The sequence below is a fragment of the Culex pipiens genome, unplaced genomic scaffold (assembly GCF_016801865.2).
Source record: "Culex pipiens pallens isolate TS unplaced genomic scaffold, TS_CPP_V2 Cpp_Un0006, whole genome shotgun sequence".
NCBI classification, from domain to species: Eukaryota; Metazoa; Arthropoda; class Insecta; order Diptera; family Culicidae; genus Culex; species Culex pipiens.
In genome coordinates, this window is record NW_026292823.1 from 106,306 (window position 1) to 125,250 (window position 18,945).

General features: G+C 46.1%; 4 protein-coding genes across 9 annotated transcripts in view; 2 read left to right on the plus strand and 2 right to left on the minus strand.

Moving 5' to 3' along the window:
- Nucleotides 1-4,054, plus strand: part of LOC120432527 (uncharacterized) — a 107,670-nt gene extending 103,616 nt beyond the window's left edge. For 5 of the 6 annotated variants that reach the window (XM_039597750.2, XM_052711408.1, XM_052711407.1 and 2 more), the window contains one exon: nucleotides 150-4,054. In XM_039597750.2, the coding sequence (XP_039453684.1) occupies nucleotides 150-2,055 (1,906 nt within the window). In that variant the 3' untranslated portion in view covers nucleotides 2,056-4,054. The remainder of the gene's footprint in view (nucleotides 1-149) is intronic. The other variant, XM_052711405.1, reaches the window with a different exon arrangement.
- A 3,311-nt stretch (nucleotides 4,055-7,365) lies between these two features.
- Nucleotides 7,366-9,183, minus strand: LOC120432519 (uncharacterized). The gene is made up of 2 exons (XM_039597737.1): nucleotides 9,040-9,183; nucleotides 7,366-8,964 (listed from the first exon to the last, which is right to left on the minus strand). Exons 1-2 carry the CDS (start codon nucleotides 9,051-9,053, stop codon nucleotides 7,716-7,718), a joined length of 1,263 nt encoding a protein of 420 aa, XP_039453671.1. The 5' UTR covers nucleotides 9,054-9,183; the 3' UTR covers nucleotides 7,366-7,715.
- A 61-nt stretch (nucleotides 9,184-9,244) lies between these two features.
- LOC120432518 (beclin-1-like protein) lies at nucleotides 9,245-10,983 on the plus strand. Its single transcript, XM_039597736.2, has 3 exons — nucleotides 9,245-9,470; nucleotides 9,539-10,589; nucleotides 10,649-10,983. The coding sequence occupies exons 1-3, from the start codon at nucleotides 9,359-9,361 to the stop codon at nucleotides 10,758-10,760; spliced, it is 1,275 nt and encodes a 424-aa protein (XP_039453670.1). The 5' UTR covers nucleotides 9,245-9,358; the 3' UTR covers nucleotides 10,761-10,983.
- Nucleotides 10,984-11,668: 685 nt separating this feature from the next.
- Nucleotides 11,669-16,981, minus strand: LOC120432505 (probable histone-lysine N-methyltransferase Mes-4). Its single transcript, XM_039597725.2, has 6 exons — nucleotides 16,656-16,981; nucleotides 16,176-16,372; nucleotides 15,858-16,115; nucleotides 13,171-15,803; nucleotides 12,632-13,111; nucleotides 11,669-12,574 (listed from the first exon to the last, which is right to left on the minus strand). Exons 1-6 carry the CDS (start codon nucleotides 16,679-16,681, stop codon nucleotides 12,233-12,235), a joined length of 3,936 nt encoding a protein of 1,311 aa, XP_039453659.1. The 5' UTR covers nucleotides 16,682-16,981; the 3' UTR covers nucleotides 11,669-12,232.
- Between the last annotated feature and the right edge of the window lie 1,964 nt (nucleotides 16,982-18,945).

Genomic DNA, 18,945 nt, shown 5'->3' on the forward strand with positions numbered 1-18,945 from the left:
AGGTCCAGTTTCCAGAAGGGAAAAGATCACCAGTTGTGTTGGTCCGAGCCGGGATTTGAACCCCGATCTACCGCTTACGAGACGGAAGCGTTACCACTGGGCTACGTGGCTCATTTTTAATTACGTTCCTCTTTTCTCTCCACCCACAGCGAGGAATGGGAGCTGATCAAGCAGCACAAAACTTCGAGCATCCTGGAGTTCCGGCCCAAGAGCCAGGGCCCGACAGAGGTGCAGCTGCACTTCCTGGAGATCCTCACGAAGGCGGTGCACAACCTGTTCCAGTACATGGACATCCCGGTGGACGTGGCCGTGGCGCACCGCCTCTACGACGTCGAGGTGATCGAGCTGAACGCGGACGTTAGCTTCCTGATCATCTGTCCACCGGCGGAGAGCAGCTGTGCGGTTCCGGGCCAGAAGGACATCCTGCTGCAGCGGGGGGATTTGTTCTCGATGCCGATTCAGGCCTTTGAGATGATCCATTTGAAGACGTACCAGAGCAGTATTGTGCAAAAGTATTCACGGCTGTCGTGCATCTTGGAGTTGGACACGATGATGGCGAACCATCTGCACCGGGAGGCGTTCAGCACGTCGGAGTTGCAGAAGGCGAAGGATCGCTTGACGAAGCTGCAGGACTTGTCGACGGGGTTGAACAGCATTTGGAAGGGGGTTCGGTGGTTGATGGACGTGATTGGATACGCGAGGGATCGTGCGAACATGCCGGAGCTGAACATGAAGCAGATCTTGGACTACAAGAGTACGTACTTTGGGAAGAAGAGTTCGAGCGAAAAGAAGGGTGGAAGTGAGACTCAGCTGCTGCAACCGCCGGGAGGTACTCCACCGACGTTCCACAAGAGCAGCCCGGGGAGGGGGTCGTGGCCTGGGCCGGGAGCGGACACTTTGATAGGACACAATGGATTGTTGGATGCGGAACATTCCAAGTCGGAGCAGCTGCTCAAGTACAACAGCCAGCGGTTTCTTAACGTGAGTAGTCACGCGCACTCGCGCAAAAACAGTGCCGATTCGGCGTACTCCAACTCTGGAACCAGCTACTACTCGGTGATGGGCGTTGAACCGGAGAAAGAGTTTGTCGTGCCACGGTTGCCACCGTCTCGGTCGGAGGACACTCTGGTTGACAAGAAGAAGGCTTCCGAACAGGCAAGCAGCAACAAGAAGCGACCTCCGACGATGTACTCGAGTTATTCGGCCACGTCCAGTCCGCTGCTGAGTGTCCGCTCGCCGTTCGTCGCGACCATCGCCGGCGTCGCTCATGCGGCCGCCGGAGAAGACGCCGAAAATCGCAGTCTACCCACCGTCGTTCCGCTCAAGGTCAGCAAGAAACCTCGCGAGCAACCCCTAAAAGCGGTCAACCAAATCGAACCCGACTACGAACCCATCGTTACCACCTACCTGAAGCCGACGTTGACTGCGCTACAAAACGAAGCCAAAGGTTACCAAACGGCCCTGCACATTATCGAGGATCAACCGAAGCCACCGCAGCCCATCACCACCATGCTCAAGCAGCTTCCGCCGGACGTGCTCGACCACCGGACAATCGCCTCGGAGGCCGCCACCGTACCCGATCTCACCCGACGTCCCATCCCACCGAAAACAGCATCCACATCCGAGCCCACCTCGAGCAGCAGCGAATCAACGGACGTCGCCGCCGCAGCTGCCGCCGGTGTCACCGCCCCAACTCCCCTCACCACCAGCATCGTGCAGGTGTACGCCGCGTACGAGACGGGTCTGCCGAGCGGAACGTCGCTCAAGCTGCGCGTTACGCAGAAAACGACGGCCCGCGAGGTGATCGACCTGGTCGTCAAGCAGCTCAACATGGCCGTCGTGCTGAAGGGCAAGGAGGGTCCGATCTACGCCCAGGACAAGCTGGACAGCTTCTGTCTGGTGGCGGTCATCGGGGCGCGGGAACGCTGCCTGCGCGATGACTTCCGGCCGCTGCAGCTGCAGAACCCCTGGAAGAAGGGCCGGCTGTACGTGCGGCAAAAGCACGAACTGCTGGCGGCGATCGAGCACTCCAATCGGGACACGGCCGACATTTAGTAGAGCGATTCGCTACGAATTGTGCGTGTGTGTGGAAGGATTTTTGCATTTGGTTGAAGCTTTGTGGGCAATTTTACGTTATTATTGATTTTCAAACATCTTTAAAATTATGTTTTTTTTAATACCGACAGTTTGATTAAATAATCAAATAAAATCATGATTATTTTTTAATAGAGGAAATGCATGTATTCCAATTTTAAGAAAATACTATTTTTTAAATAATTGACAAAGTAACCATAAACAAGTGATTTTGAAATTGTTCAAAAGTATCGCACAAAATTTCAACCAAACCAAAAATCCACAACAAAAAATTTAATACCAAAATTGCAGATTTCGTAGAGGATCGCCCTGTAGGTACAAATCGTACAGTTCAATAGCAGTATGTATAAAGAGTGGAAAACTAAAAAAAATCAAACGAAAGTGAAAGACACCGATGTGATAGAACTTATATTTTATAAAAGAAAAAAAGAAATACAAAAACGAGTAGACTAGTGGAAATCTTGAGCTCTCTCTCTCTCTCTCTCTCTCTCTCTCTCTCTCTCTCTCTCTCTCTCTCTCTCTCTCTGTATTTTGAAAATTTCTATAAACGTGAAAAAATCCAAAACGACACGACGACGAGGAAAACAATCTTCAAAATTATCGATACCAAAAAGAATCACAAAATTTCAACATTTCGACGGTAACATTTCAAAAGGCATCATGTACATTTTGACACTTTCTGGGTTATTGCATATTCTGAAAGTACTCCTAATAAGCTACCTCTCCACCAAAAATGAGCAAAAGTTACTTCAGTAAAGTCTGTTTAATCATGATTTTAAATAAAGTAACATAAACAAAATCTCTGCCATCAGCAGTCCCTGTTTATATAGCCCTGTCAACCTGTCAAACAAAAGGCTACATGAACCTCGTGTCGAAAAAAAAGCAACATGAACAAAGCGCCATGTACATTCGGCGAAGAAAAACGAATCATAACAAAGCTTCCCCTTCAATGACAGCAGGGTGATATAGACGTTGGTGATTTCAAAAGAAGTTATGTTTGTTTTTCTTAAATAAAACGACGGAAATAATGTTTTATTGAATTTGGATGATCAAGTATCAATAAAAGCAACGTTTTTCATCGTTTGTTATCATTACAACATCTTATTTTGCTTTTATATTAAAATTTGTACATGATGCTTTTTGAAATGTTGGCGTCGATTTGTAGCCGTGTTTTAAAGTGAAAAACTTAGATAAACTAGGTGAAAGTGTAGGGCAACAAGGTATGTGTGTGTGTGAATATCTTTCAAAGAAATGATAGGCCAGACAATTAGCATTCAGAGGTTATATTATAGACGATTTTTAATCAATGTAAACGATGGCTGATGTAACGGAAAGTAAAACTGTTGTTATTTAAATATATACGGTGAGAAATGAATAAATTGCGGGCAGATCAATGTTGTTATCATAAAGTAAACCTGAATGTTTCGCCCTAACAAGCAGAGAGAACAAGCTCAATCAACTAAAAAGACACTAGATTTTAGTAGAACTCAATCCACCTAAACGAAGCGAAGTGATTTTGGTTTCTTCTGGAGTTGTAGGGAAAAAACTGAATAAATTAAATGGTTTAGTGAGAAACCATTCTCCAAGCGAGCTTAGTTTGTCCATCACCTTGAATTTTCAAATGGAACGAAAAATGTTAAAATAGTCCAACAATGGCAGAAGAGCAACAAACAGCATTAAATCCTGTGACGAATGGCATAAGACAATTTAAGTTAAGTTGTGTACATAGAGATATAAAATGAAGTGAAAAGTAATGTTAAACATAACAGGAAAAAATCCACACCAACACATACACACGGTAGATATTACACAAAAAGAAAGAGATAAAACACCTAAATACTGATAATACTGGTAAACGAAAAAAAAGAAACAAAAATCCCATTACCCACAAACAAGATGGAACTAAAATCTTAAAGATGCACCGAACAGATTCTCTATACATGTTGAACATAAAAAAATACTCTTCCGTGTTTTGTTTGTCTAAAAGCAAATTCCGAAATTCTCCACACGACAATTGGGTCCTAAAATTAAGCTCAAATTGCTGATATTATTGTTCACAACGATAATGCTTATTTCTCTTAGTACTATGACTCTTTGGGTTTAAAATGAGTTTTTAAATAAAATTAAGGTTCTACTTGACAGCTCTTTCTTTTTTTCTTGCATTAAAATAAAAAAAGTGATCAGAAATTAGTTTTAAGCTTGTTTTTTACCGTTACACATAGAAATTGACATAGGGCCTAGTTAGGGCTTTAGAACCCTATTTCAAGAGCATGTAATTTTTTAAAACATTAACAAAATTCTGATTTTTTTAAAATGAAGTATGGGTTCCTTTCTGGTTTGACTTTTCCAATGTTATAAAAAGTGTAATTTTCATGGGATTCAACCTAGGATTCAACTGGGACTAACATCATACAGAGGACAGTGGGGTACCTCCTGCTCTCGACAGTCCCTTCAATACCGACAAAAAGAGAGTCCACTTTAAAAAATAAAAAAAAACAGAAAAAAAACAAATTCTTTGCTCTACAGCATTGCCTTGGCGTTCTTTATTGCTAGATTCCTACTCGAAACTATAGGTGTGTCCGAAGGCTTGAAACGGTGAGGCAACCCAAACCTCTTTTTATCCTTAAGCTCACATCCACCCTGAGATTCGAACTAACGACCTTTGGATTATGATACCAACTGCCGATCAGCGACTCTACCGAGACAGGTTGTTTTCCCAGAGAGACGACTCCTACACCTGAATTGGGTCCTAAAATGAAGCTTAGATTGCTTATATTATTGTTTACAGCGATAAAGCTTATTTTTCTGAGTACAATGACCCTTTGTACGACCACAAAGAGTTTAAAATGGATTTTTAAATCAATTTTGAAAAATTAACCTCGTGGTCCTTCTTGACAGAAAAGCTCCTACTTGACAGCTCGTTCCAAGGGGACCATAGTTGATCCATCGAAAAAATGTTGCCTTGTCAAAAAAAAAATTTACATTAAATTGAAAAAAAGTGATTAGAAATGGTTTTTAATCGTGTTTTTTACCGTTGTACATAAAAATTGACATAGGGCGAAAAAAAAAACGAAACTAACGAAACTATTGGCACTACGCCCCCCGGGGCATGGCCTTCCTCTAACGTGGGATTTCTGCTCCAGCGCCTCTGACGAGACAGGAGAAACCGGGACCGACGTTTTACTTCACCATCCGATAGAAGCTCAGTGGATAAGGCGGGAATCGAACCCGCGTCTCATAGCATCATCGGGATCGGCAGCCGAAGCCGCTACCCCTGCGCCACGAGACCCACAACATAGGGCTTTAGTACCCAATTGAGCTAACATTTACTTCACCATCCGACGGAAGGCATGATCAGACAAATTCGACGGTAACATTTCAAAAGGCATCATGTACATTTTGACACTTTCTGGGTTATTGCATATTCTGAAAGTACTCCTAATAAGCTACCTCTCCACCAAAAATGAGCAAAAGTTACTTCAGTAAAGTCTGTTTAATCATGATTTTAAATAAAGTAACATAAACAAAATCTCTGCCATCAGCAGTCCCTGTTTATATAGCCCTGTCAACCTGTCAAACAAAAGACTACATGAACCTCGTGACGAAAAAAAAGAAACATGAACAAAGCGCCATGTACATTCGGCGAAGAAAACCGAAGCATAACAAAGCGTCCTCCTCAATGACAGCAGGGTGATATAGACGTTGGTGATTTCAAAAGAAGTTATGTTTGTTTTTCTCAAATAAAATTACGGAAATAATGTTTTATTGAATTTGGATTATCTAGTATCAATAAAAGCAACGTTTTTCATCGTTTGTTATCATTAGAACATCTTATTTTGCTTTTATATTAAAATGGGAATTGAAAATGGATGATCAACATTCAAATGCGTTTTTCTCAAAACGCATAGTTTGTACATGATGCTTTTTGAAATGTTGGCATCGAAATCTCGCCTCGAATAATGCCACTGGGGCCGACTGGGACGGAACCCAGACCACCTGTTGTGAGGGGCAACCACTAAACTAAATTTTATTTAAAATTCCAAGATTTTTAAATTTCAAACATTTCAAAATTTTCAAAAATTTCAACAAAAAAAAGACATAGCCTTCTTGGACTTCATTTACCAGCCTAGCAAAAATTTTAGAAAAATATTGGGCCAAACCTTATAAATATTTTTTTAATTACAAAAAATATTTTTAATTTTTAACTTGGATTTTTTTTCCTGATTGTATTTTTTTGATTTTTAATTTTTTTTCTTTGAATTAATTTTTTGATTTTTATTTTTTTTAGTTTTTTAATATTTTAGTTTCTGCAATTTTTCAATTTTTAAATCGAAATCGACGATCGAAATCTTACTACATATTGAGAAATCTCGATCCTGAGTTAAGAAATTACGACGGAATATTACGATCGAGGCAATAATTTTTTTTATACATTTAAACAGTAATGCTTTGGTCAAACACTTAAAAATCTTCGTGTGTTCAAATTTGTACAAAGAAGACCTAGGAAAAGACTCAAAGTGCCCCATTTGATTAAAAATGTAAATACAGTACTTGTTCGGTAACTGGGCTGAGAACGTAGCCCAGTCACCGAATGCTGCTCGTTAACTGGGCCGAACAAAAAATAACGAAGGGACCACCGATGCAGAATATTTTCCAGATGAAATATAAAAATAAAAGTTACTCAAATTAATTAACAATGCTTACTTTTCAGATTTCTTAAATTGTGACTTGAAATTAAATAAAAGTTTGAAAAAAGTTTTTTTTTATTTATTTAATATGATTCGGTCGGTCATTGCGGTTTGTTTTGGTTTTTTGACGTTTGTCTGCTTTTGAACTGGGTTAAAAAGCAGTCCAGTTAAACAACGCCCAGTTACCGAATAACTACTGTTCGACATTTTAACAATCTTTGTTTCTGTTTTTTGTTTAAATGTCAAATTTTGCAAAAGAAAATGTGGGGGTTTGTAACATTTTGAAGCGAATGGGAGAAAAAATCTAATGAAATTTGCATTGATCTTTTGAGTTTTTTCAGCTTTAAAAATAAATTTATTCTGAAAAAGAAATTACGATAGAATGGAGCAACCTTAACGAATAATGTTTATTTTAGTTTAAACAATTTCAGCAACAAATTTAAAAGACAAGCGTGAAAATGGCTCAATTATATTCCAAAAATATAAGCAATGGACTCACTATAATCCAATATTTGCGTGATTGATACTGTGCAATTGGGTACGTTTCGGACGATATTCACTCATTTTCTTGTAGGTACTGCAGTTTTACGGTGTCATGAGTTCAAATTTATTTATAATAGCGCCAACCTGGCTGTTGGCGACGACACCTCAATTGATGTCGGATTGCATGTTTATGAGATTTGCTTACAACTACAATATATTGCGGGGAGCGATGCGCCATAGCACGCATCTCCTAATTCCAACCGGAGGACAACAGGACCACCCCAGGCGCCTAAGGGTTGCGTTTATCGCAGATAGATCCCCCGCTCTTACACCCTACAACTACAATTACAATTACAACTGCAATACAATATTTACCGGATACGTTAGCAGGGCTTTCTCTACCATTTCCAATGTTGGAAAAACGCCCATCTTCCATCAACCACGGCGCCCTCAGGTGGTCGCTTTATTGACCATACCGACGCCATTCCCGACGGCGGCGGCGGCGGGCGGTTTGTGCGAGCACTGGCGGTTGTCCGCGGCGCAGGTCGTACACCGGATCGAGTGCAGCGCTCGGATATGCAGCTGCAGGTCCTGATAACATGAATAGCTCAAGTTGCACAGCGAGCAGATATGCTTCTCGGTTGGCCTCGGCATGACCTTGTGCACCTCGATCAGATGTTTGTTGAGATTGTGCAAGGTTTTGTAGGTCAGCTGGCAGTGGTCGCACTGCATACGGTCGGCCGCGTTTTCCTGGAGTTTGGTCCGCTTGATTGTGATCTGGGACAGGTCCAGCCGGGAGAGTGCGGCGGGTTTGCACGTGATCTGGTGTTGCTTGAGGTTTTCCTCCTGAACGAAGCTGCTCGAGCAGCTGACGCATTTGAAGAGAAGTTTTTGCGTTTGCGGCGGGATCGAAGCCTTTGAAAGGGGTCTCTTCGGTGGGGAGGTTTGAGGGGGCTTGCGGGGTCCGGATTGTGGTAAAACTTTCTGAGTGATGCACTGATTTTCTGTGCGCTGGTGGATGATGAGGTTTTCATGGCTCTGGAAGACAGCACGGCAGCTGGCGCATTTAAACACGGTGAAGACAGATCCTGGCGGGGGAGGTTTGAAGACCGTCTTTTGAGTGTTTTGCCTTGTTGGTTGGGACGTAGCTTGACCTTTCGATTTGTTCAGGATGTTAACCGGGCCAGCTGGTTGGGTCTTCTTGGGTGCGACGCGAACCTGCTGCTGCTGTGGTGGCGGTGGTTTGGCATCCGGATCCGGCTTGACCACAACGGTTCGCAGCTCGCCGTTCACGTGATAAACATCGACCTCCTTGAGCTCCATCGTGTCACCGTACTCTTCCCTAATGAGATCCGCCAACTGCTGGGAATCTTCGATGATTTCCACGTACGTCTCCTCTTCTTCCGGTTCCGCACGCTCGATTTCATCCCCGAACGTCTGTCGGAAGATTTGGACCGCATTATGGTTGCGCACCACGTTCCGCCGGAACGCGTGGAACTCGTTTAGCTGGGTCTTGCAAACGCCACAAATTGCACACGGAAAGTCCTTGGCCAGCAGGGCGACCTTCGTGTAGTGGTGCAACTTCTGCAGCACCTCCTTTATGGGCGACTGGTTGGCATCGTCGGACGAGTCGAGTACAGTTAGTAGGTTGACCTGGGACAAACACAAACGACAGTAGGACAACGGGTTCCGGCTGGGGCTGCAAGGGGGGTAGTTTTGTTTTATTTGCTCCATAGCTCAGTTGGTTAGAACGTCGTTTCGGGACAGAACTTACACGTCGGAATCCATTTCAGGGTGGGCAAAATTGAGGACAACACAGAGTTTTTTTTTTTTTTTGCGACTGCGATTCTAGCTCCAGCACAGATTTGTGGCGTCAACAAAAGCAAATTTTTCACCAATCTGTTTTGTTTGCCTCCAACCTGTCAGACGTCATCGGACGTTTAAGCGATTTTTTTTTCAGTGTCAACTTGAGAAACGTCAAACTGAGATCAAAACAACCAGTCAGTAAAAAAAATCACAACAAAGCAGGTGAAAATTCGGGAGTCAGCTTTCTCAAATTACCAGATTTTCATCGTAGAGTTTCAGACGGCGCCATGAACGACGCCAAGGTCAGCGTCAGCTTCTCCTGCCAGCGCTGCCTCCAGCCCATCAACATCGATGACTCGTTCGCGGCCCTCGGGGAGCACACGCTGGCCGAGCTGGCACGTAAGTGTCCTCTATCCCCTTCTAGTTGTTACCTTCCAGTATTAAACGTCATTTTCCCCCCAATGCAGTTCCCATCAACTCCCACATCGAGGTGGACATCGAGTCCCAGCTGGCCAGTTTGGACCACTTTGTGCCGCCGTTCCGGTTTGCGGAATCCAGCGGGAATGACACCAACGGATTTATGCTGCTGTCGGACGGTCCGGATCGGGAATCGCTTAGCCAGAATCTGCGCCTCAAGGCGGAGCTGTTTGACACGCTGTCCAACAACTCCGAGATAGACCACCCGCTGTGCGACGAATGCACGGACACGCTGCTGGAGCTGATGGACAAGCAGCTGAAGATGGCCGAAGACGAGTGGAACGATTACAACAACTACCTGAAGAAGCTGGAGATGACGGACGACGTGCCCAACATCGACCAGCTGGAAAAGGAGCTCGTAGACCTGAAGGGCGAGGAGGAACGCCTCCTGCAAGAACTGGGCGAACTGTCCCGCGAGGAGGACGCTATCCGGTCGGCCGTCAAGGAACAGGAAACGGAAAAGCAGCGACTCAGCAACGAGGAGGAAAAGTACTGGCGCGAGTACACCAAACACCGCCGGGACGTCATTACGACCGAGGACGAGTTCCGGTCGCTCGAGTGCCAAATGTCGTACGCCCAGGTACAGCTTGACAAGCTGAAAAAGACCAACGTATTCAACGTCACCTTTCACATCTGGCACTCGGGACACTTTGGCACGATCAACAACTTCCGGCTCGGTCGGCTCCCATCCGCGCCCGTCGACTGGACCGAAATCAACGCGGCCTGGGGCCAAACGTGTCTCCTGCTGTCCGCGCTCGCCCGCAAGATGAACCTCACCTTCAAGACGTACCGCCTCGTCCCGTACGGCAACCATTCCCACATCGAGGTGCTCGCCGACGGCAAGGAACTTCCACTATACGGTAGCGGCGGATTCCGCTTCTTCTGGGACACCAAGTTTGACGCCGCGATGGTCGCCTTCCTCGACTGTCTGCAGCAGTTCAAGGAGGAGGTCGTCAAGAAGGACCCGGACTTTTGCTTACCCTACCGCATGGAGAAGGGTAAAATTGAGGACTCGGCCACCGGAAACAGTTACTCGATCAAGTAAGTCAAACTGGCCGTGTTTAAAAATGCAATCAAACAGTTTCAAACCTCCATTACAGAATTCAATTCAACTCGGAGGAGCAGTGGACCAAGGCGCTCAAGTTTCTGCTGACCAACCTCAAGTGGGGACTGACCTGGGTGTCGTCGCAGTTTACCGACGAGAAGCATTAGAAAGCTGGGTGGGGCAACCTTTCTCCGCGTTGTGTATATTTTATATTATAGAGAGAGAGCGCGCGCACCAACTGTTACAGTTGCTTCGTTTGTTAGGGCACGATTTATTATGCAAACTTGTGTTTAAAAGGAAATCAGTAATTTGTAAAAAAAAAAATGTTTTGTAGGTGTGTTTGAACCTAGCGAGCAAAATATGGAATAATAAATTTGTTATTTATCAAAAATGCGTTATTTTGTGTACCTTTGTCGAGAATGAAGACAACAAAACACCTAGAACTAGAGTTAAGTTAGCTGAATTTAAAATTTACGAACTTTTGAACTGGTTGCGCCCGAGAGATATGCAAAAAGCTGAACTCGGTGACGAAAAGCTCGATTTTTATTTTGCTATAAAAATTGCAACCGACTGTCCAACTGTCAAAAGTTAGTTCCAGTGCTGGTCACCAGAGGTCACTCGTGACGTCACGCTGTACACTCAAAATCTGAACTAACCGTAAAAAGGGCACTTTTCATCCTTTTTCACAACCCGTTGTTACCCTTTTCCCATTATTTTTATTTATTCCAAGGTTGATAACAAAAAACTTATTTATTCTGGTACGATAATTTATCGACGGTAACTACTTTATGAAAACTTTCTATTCGAAAATTTAACAACACATTCACACCTCTGAGTGCCACAGACGTTGGTGTGTTGGCATCAGAAATCTGCTTTCTCTTTCTCGCAATAATTGCTTAATGCTCAAATTTGTGCCCGGGCAATATGTTGCTGTATGACAAGTCGTACAAGAAAAGCTAAAAATCATATAAATTTGGCTTCGGAAACTTTTTATTAGATTTACAAATCCATCGATTTTCAGAAACTTTTCGGAAAAAATACATCGTGATTTGTACAATAAATAAAACACCACCAACTTAGTTCAAATTAGATGAACAACAAGTCCTTACGTTTATTTCGCTACTCGTTCTAGATAAAATCAACCATTTCAACAATGTTTCACGCTGTATTCACACTCGAATGTTGGGCGCCAATCGAGATGCCGCAGCATCTGAAAAAACACGATCTAAATCTCGCAATTAGTTTACACTTGGTTTGTAGAATGGTGGTTAGTACTAAGACACTCTCGAAAATTTTAAATGCACTTTTGCGACAACTTTATATTAAATACAATCTAAACTTAACAACTAGGCTAAACGAGGTGAGGAAGAAAACAACAATTTTAGGCGTTCTTTTCTCGTGTCTTCTCGCTCGATGAGGCAGAGCAGCAAATAGCACTGCGCTTTAATTTGAACATTCGTTTCCAAATATTTTTTGTTAACAACATGGTACTCTAAAAAATATATCTGTTTTTGTTTATAAATTGTGATTGATCCGTGTGTGATGATTGGGCCGTTTTTCCTATTTTCGGAGCGCACAGTTATCAATAAATACAAGTGCTTGGTCCCGCCAGTTAAAAAAAAAACAATTGCCCTCCTGATCACGGTGACTGCGGCTCTTGCTTAACCTCGACCGGTGGTTCCTCAACCGATGTCGACGCACTGACCTGCTTGATGCGTTTCATTTTGCCCGACCCACTTGCGACGGGTTCCTCGCCGTCCAGCTTGCGCTTCTTGCCAAACAGTGCCGCCGGATGGATGCTGTGCCGGCGTCGTTTTGCTGCCGCCTTTTTGCCCTGCTTTGCTTTGGCTGGCGCTTCCTCCGGCACCGGCGGCCGGTACTTTTGTCCGATTAGGCCGGAACACTTGACGGCACCGCAGTGGCAGATCTTCTTCTGGTCGCCAAACGTCTCAAAGTTGTAGTTGAAGGTGAGCTCTTCGCCCTGGAAGGGGTGAGATTAGAGTAGGTTGAGTTTTTTAAGGAATTTTGAACAACTTACCGCCTTCAGGTCCTTGAGGGCAAACAGCCCCACCGATTGGCTTCCGCCGACCTTCCACAGCAGCGTCTCGCAGTTGGGCTCGCACGAGTGGTTGATAAACCGGGCCAAGTTGCCCTTCGGTCCCGCGTCGATCGTCAGCTCCGAGTCCACCGTCAGGAAGTAGTAATTTTCGTCCTTTTGCTCCTGCTTCTGCTTTATCCGCCGCGCCAACTCCTCGCCGTTGATCACCTCGCCGACGTACTCGATCACAAACTGACCCTGCTGGATGTCCTCCTGCGCGACCAAACCCCAGCCCTTGTTCGGTATCCGTTTGGCCGCCAGCGCCGGGTACTGCTTCCGTTCGAAGCACTGGTTCTGGCAACTCTCGCCCGCTGGACACGTCTTCGGATTGCACTCGACGAGCAGCGCCCGGTTGATGCAGTTCGAGTCCAGCCCGCACGGGTCCGTGTCCGACGGTTTGCACTCGCAGATCGAGTCCTCCTGTTGAAATGGAACAGATTATTAGATTTATTCGCTCAGCCCTCTATCTACACACTCACCTCCTCGTCCCTGGCCGCGTTGCGTCCCCTCAGCGGAGCAACGTACTTGTTGGACTTGATCTTGACGTACATCGGCGGCTTGAAGCTCAAATCGTCCGGTGCCGATTCCTGGGCGCGAGCCTTTTCCGCCTGCAGCCGCTCGAAAACCTGGCGTGCCTCTCTTAGCGCCTCGTTGTACCGCTCCATCATGCCCGACCGCTTCCGGTCCGTCACGCTGTCCGAGTCGCCCTCGTGATACAGGTAGATCCGCCTCCGGTTGATCCAGCCAAAGTCGTGCGTGCCGAAGAAGCGCACGCAAATGTCGGTTCGCTCGTGCTGCCGCCGGAACACCACGTCCGGAACGGCTGGCGGGGGAATTGTGAGCGCGGGCCAGAACTTGAACACGGAATATTTGGCCCAGACGATCTCGTTGTAGAGGGGCATTCGGCCGGACTCGCACTCTTCGCAGATGTAGCGACCTTCGGGCGGGTTGAACTGGAGGCACTCGAGGTGGAAGGCCGTCGGGCAGGTTTCGCAGCAGATGAGACTTCCGCCCTTGCAGCACAGGAAGCACCAGTTGACGTTGATGGAGCACTGCTCGAGCGAGTGTTTGGGGCAGATCATGGTCGACGTGGTCAGCAGTTGAGAGCCGGCGGGGACGCACTTGGCGTCCGGGTGGTACGAAGAAGGACATTTTATACAGCGGACGAGGGAGCCCCGGGTGGCGGTTGCGTTGGTACGGGGATCGTCCGAGACGCACGTGTGACACGTGTGGTACGGACAGAACAACGTGCTCGAGTTGGGCGTGCTCGTGATCTTGTGCTGGGGGAACAACCGAAGGCAGTGGATGTGGTAGTACTTGCCACATCCGGACAGCGCACAGCGATGCTTGGTTTCGGTCGCGATGGTCGCGTCCTGGTCGTTGCACACGAAGCAACGATGCGTGTGGCCGTCGGCGCATTCCACACACTTGAAGAGCTTCGGATCGGAACTGGTCTTGGCGCTGATGCATCGCGGGTGGAAGTGATTGTGGCAGGCGGAGCATTTGACCACGTCGTTCGGTTCCAGACAGACGGCGCACGCGAAACCCTTCGGAATGCCCTTCATGAGGTAGTTCTTCTCGAGCTTGAAGCAAAACATTTCGTCGAGCGTTTGAGGTTTTTTGGTTTTGGTCACGGTTGGGGAGGTTGATCGCGGCGGCAACACCGGACTGGGCGTTTCTTCCTTTTTGGTCAGCGATTCCAGCTTGAGGAAGGAGTTTCGCAGCGCTTGCGTGCGTAATCGGTGGGAAGTTCGTGCGCGGCCGGCTTGTGCCAACATGATCGCGTCGTACGATCGGTTCATCCCGAGCAGGTAGCTGTTGTACTCGTCCCGATCAAGACCGGCGAGTTCCGCCGCGGACAGCACCTCATCGCTGCACTCACTACCCGTTGCGCTGGTCGATTCCAGCGATCCGTCCTTCATCGACTGGAAGTACCGCGATATTACGTCGTCGGCGCTCGCTTCCAGCTTGATGCGCTTGTTCTTAACGGGCAGTTCCTCGTACATCGGACTTTCGGGCGTCGGTGACCGAAGGCGCTTCTCGCGAGATTCGAACGATTCGTCCAAACTGTTGCTGTGATAGCCGGCCGATATGCTCATGGCTCGTTTCCGCATCGGGGCCTTTGGCTTGGCGGCCAGTTCCGCTTCCAGCAGCTCCTGGAACCGGGCGTCACGTGCCTCGATCGGGAAACCTTGCACCTCTTCCGCTTGTCGAATCGCATCGATCCAGGTCTGCCTCTTCAGATGCGTGGTGAGCTTGTTCTTCAACGGCTTAAACTTTGCCGCAATCAACGACTTGTACTCTTCCAACCCACCAAACGGCAGCAGCGTCGATTCCGCAATCCAACCCCGGCGGCCATTGTCCGCGAAGAACACCACATGAACGACGGTCTTGTTCTTCTTGACCAGCGTCAACTGGCCATCCTCCGGGTTCGGGTAAATCATGCACGGCCAATGAATCGTCTTCGCGTGAAAAGCTCCCCAAAACACCTGCCCCAGCTTGTACCCGACCGCCGACCCCGCCGTGTCCAAATCAATCGACGACCCCCGCGCGCTGTCCGCGTCCGAACTCTTCTCCATCTCAACCTTCACCGGGTCCGGCTCGACCGCCGCCAGCGATTCGCTCAAACTGACGTCCAAGTCGACGATCTGAATCTGGTCAATCGGAACAATGTCCGCCTCGTCGTCGCCACCCTCCGGTTCCGTTTTGATGATCTGAATGACCTCCTCCTGCTCCTCCTCTTCAACTGGCTCCTCGGCGACCTTCATCACCGCCACCACCGGATTGACCTTCGCCTTCGGCGGCGACTTGGTGATAAACTTGGCCACGTCCAGCGGGATGTAATCGGCGTTCTCCTTTTGCTTCTGGATGCGCCCGTAGCGGCTCACGTGCACGCTGCTCGTCTTGGCGGGTTGCGTGAACTTTGGGCTGAGCGAACTCTCGAGCTGTTTCAGCAGGTAGCGCGATCGTTCGGGCGATTTGAGGCGGTCCTCCACGTCGGCTGGGGTGAGTTTCGGGGTTGAGGGCGCGCTTCCCGGCTGTTTTGGCGGGATTCGATGGGTTTTCAGCGGTGAACTGGTGAATGTTCGTAGCCTTCGTGGCGTTCCGAAGTCTGGAAGGAAGAATCTGTTAGATTGGGTTTGTGCAAATCGGAGACAAAATTTACCCTGTCCCTTTGATCGTGCATGAGCCGGTGTCCTGCTGTAAGTTTTCAAAACCTTCGGATTTACTGGCTCGTTGGCATCCTGCTCCGCGCTGGAAGTGTCATTTCCGTTGACGTCCTTATTATCCGGCGTCCCTTGGGGAGATTCAACGGGACTTTTAACCGGTGGAGAGGCCATCTTGTCCTTGCTATCGTCTCGATCCACTCGAGTCGGAGCAGGTGACCGCAGAGCGGGTTTGGTTCTTTTTGGTGTCACAGTTTCTGAAAAAAAAAGAAATCAAACATTTTCAAAACGACCACAAAATCACTCCACCGACGAACCTTTATTTGTCGGGCTTGTTCCGTCCTGGCGGACCACTTCCGGCGAACTCTTCACCGGCGTCGTCAGTTTCTGACCGTTCCGAAGTCCGCTCCGCGTAATGACGCTCGTTTCGAGCATCTGCTCAAAGTCCACCTCGGCCGACGAGTCCATCGCGTCTCCGCTAGGCCCACTCTCCAACGGTGGTGGCCGGATTCGTCTGAAATGCGAACGTTGGTCAAAATTTCGAAACTACTCTTTCCCCTCTTTAAAAAAAAATCACAAACAAAATCGTAGCAAACGAACGCGAGCAACAAGCTGCTGTCATCTGCTTGATGCGAGCAAAATGCCGCCAAAACTGGTCACCCTGGCAACACTCGGCGACAGACTTACAAGTGAAATTCCGATTGAGGCAAAGCCAAGCAAAAATAGGATTCTCGCAACGGAAAATAGCAATCCAGAACCAGAAAACTCACTTCCCAGCCCTCGCTTATCGCACTTACGTTTTATTTCGAGCTTTTCGGCCCATAATTGGCACAATTTCAGGTAATTTTCAGCCACCAAATCGCCACTTGGCAGCGGGGACGCAATTTTCTCCTGGCTCCGCAGCGATTGCTTGGATTGATCTAGAAAATTCCCCTCTTTCACTGTTTTCCCCTCCAAAAAATCGCCACTCTCACCACAAGCTAACCGAAAGCGCTGAATTTGTGCAACTCCCGTGCATTTCACTCACGAATTTCACGCAATTTAGAAAAAAAGATATTTCAAAAACCAATAAGATAAAAAAATACCGACGCGTAGCGCAACCAAACTCCGCAAAGCGAAAGCCAGCAAACAACAATGGCTGACACCATCGGGAGTGACAAAAGTGTCAACGCATCACGCAATCCGCGCGCGTAAAGTGCAAACGTAAGAATCGGACGCTCATTTTGGGACGGATGCACGCTGAATTTGATTGGTTAAAATTTCGTGTTGAACACAACTCATTAATAAATCAACCCCGAAACTTGCCTCGAAATCGACATGAGTTTTTCGCCATGTGTCACAGGTCGTATTGAGGTGCTCCGATTTGGACGAAACTTTCAGCGTTTGTTTGCCTATAAATGAGATGAACTCATGCCAAATATGAGCCCTCTACGACAAAGTGGGGTAAATGTGCACTTCGGTTCTAGCGATACATTTGGACAGTACAGAGTGGAGAAGGCAGAGCCAAAGAGGATTGAAAAAACATTCAAACCTCTTCGGCGGCGAAGTTACGGCAGTGGATCGCTCGACACACTCGCTCAACAATGGCTTGTGTGGGTGTCCCATCTGCCTAATAACAGAAGAAGCCTTTGTGATTCTATAAATAGAATTGCAAATCCGCAATAGATCTAATTCCTGGTCGCAGTGGATAGTGGCATCTAACAAAAACAAGTGGGGTAAAACGAGCACTGAAATTTGGGGTCAAAAAAAACCTAAAAAATCTTAAAGTTGCTCGCAATTTCGTAAAACTTCACTAATTCCAACTCTCTTAGCTGCATTCAAAGGTCTTTTGAAGCCTTTTAAAATGAGCCATAAACATCCATACATGATTGATTTGACATAGTTTTTGCAAATTACTGTTACATATTAAAAAAATAATATCTTTTTGCAACAGCCTCCAACACCCATACACCCATAGGTCAAAAGTTAGGGAATTTCAGGGACTAAAAGCCTACGGTATTCACTTTTTGGCAAATCGCAGTTTATCCCATAGTTTTACGATTTTTCTATAACAAACATTCTATAAAGTTAAATTTGCCCTGTAGGTCAACAAGACGGCACTTTTTAGTCTCAATTTTTAAATATTTGGAATCCTCGGGAAATTTCACGTAAGTTTGAGGTGTTTAAGTTGTAAATTTGATCTTAAAAATAATAGAATTGAATATTTTTGAAAAAAAAAATCGAATTTATTTACCCTGTGATCAATACGTCAAATGCTGTATCATGTAGGCAAATACCCGTTTCACCCCTAATCCGACAATTTGTTTAAAAAAATATTATTCGTTCTAAATGGCATTTTTTCAATCAAATTTTTGACTTCAACATCTCAAACTAACGTGGAATTTCCCGAGGATTCCGAATATGTAAAATTTGAGACATATTCCCACGGCAAAATAGAACGATGTTAAAAGTTTGTCATAGAAAAATCGTTTAACTATGAGAAAAACTGTGAGTGCCCAAAAAAGTTAATAGCGGAGTATGGGTGTTGGAGGATGTTGCAGAAAGATATTAAGGTTTTAAAAATATAAATTTGTAACAGTAATTTGCAAAATCTATAAGGCTTTCTAGGCCCAGTGTAAAAAATATAATTTAACCCAAAAATGACGAACTCCTCGTCACAGTGTCCTGATGCAAACAATGATCGAGCTCGAGCTGTCACAGCCCTGCGAAGTATGTTAGCTGACATATCGGGCGGTTAGTAAAAAAAAAACAGCTAGAAGTCGCCTGACAAAAAACTTTTGCTAGAAAGAGATAGGAAACCTGATGCAAACAAACGTCCAGCTGCCATGTAAACATACTTTGAATGTGTTGGTAAATTTCCGACTAGAAAGCCTTATGAGAAAAAGTACACCACCTTGATGCGACCTTTGAAACAAACCGAGCAAAATCTACAAAAATATCTGCAAGAACAGTAACTACACAGAGTGGTAAATATATAACTGTTTTATTTTATAAATTGATTTTCTAATTTCTTCAATCTTTTATGAGATTATGAAAAATGTGATTATTTAAAGCTTAAAAATAGAAAATCTTTTTAAAAATCCTTCT

Coding starts and splice junctions, on each gene's coding strand:
- LOC120432518 (XM_039597736.2), top strand. CDS start 9,359: ATGAACGACGCCAAGGTCAGCGTCAGCTTCTCCTGCCAGCGCTGCCTC. Junction 9,471..9,538: donor CACGCTGGCCGAGCTGGCAC/GTAAGTGTCCTC, acceptor CCCCCAATGCAG/TTCCCATCAACTCCCACATC. Junction 10,590..10,648: donor GGAAACAGTTACTCGATCAA/GTAAGTCAAACT, acceptor CCTCCATTACAG/AATTCAATTCAACTCGGAGG.
- LOC120432505 (XM_039597725.2), bottom strand. CDS start 16,681: ATGGGCCGAAAAGCTCGAAATAAAAC. Junction 13,112..13,170: donor ACGCGGCCAGGGACGAGGAG/GTGAGTGTGTAG, acceptor CCATTTCAACAG/GAGGACTCGATCTGCGAGTG. Junction 12,575..12,631: donor CCCTCAAGGACCTGAAGGCG/GTAAGTTGTTCA, acceptor CACCCCTTCCAG/GGCGAAGAGCTCACCTTCAA.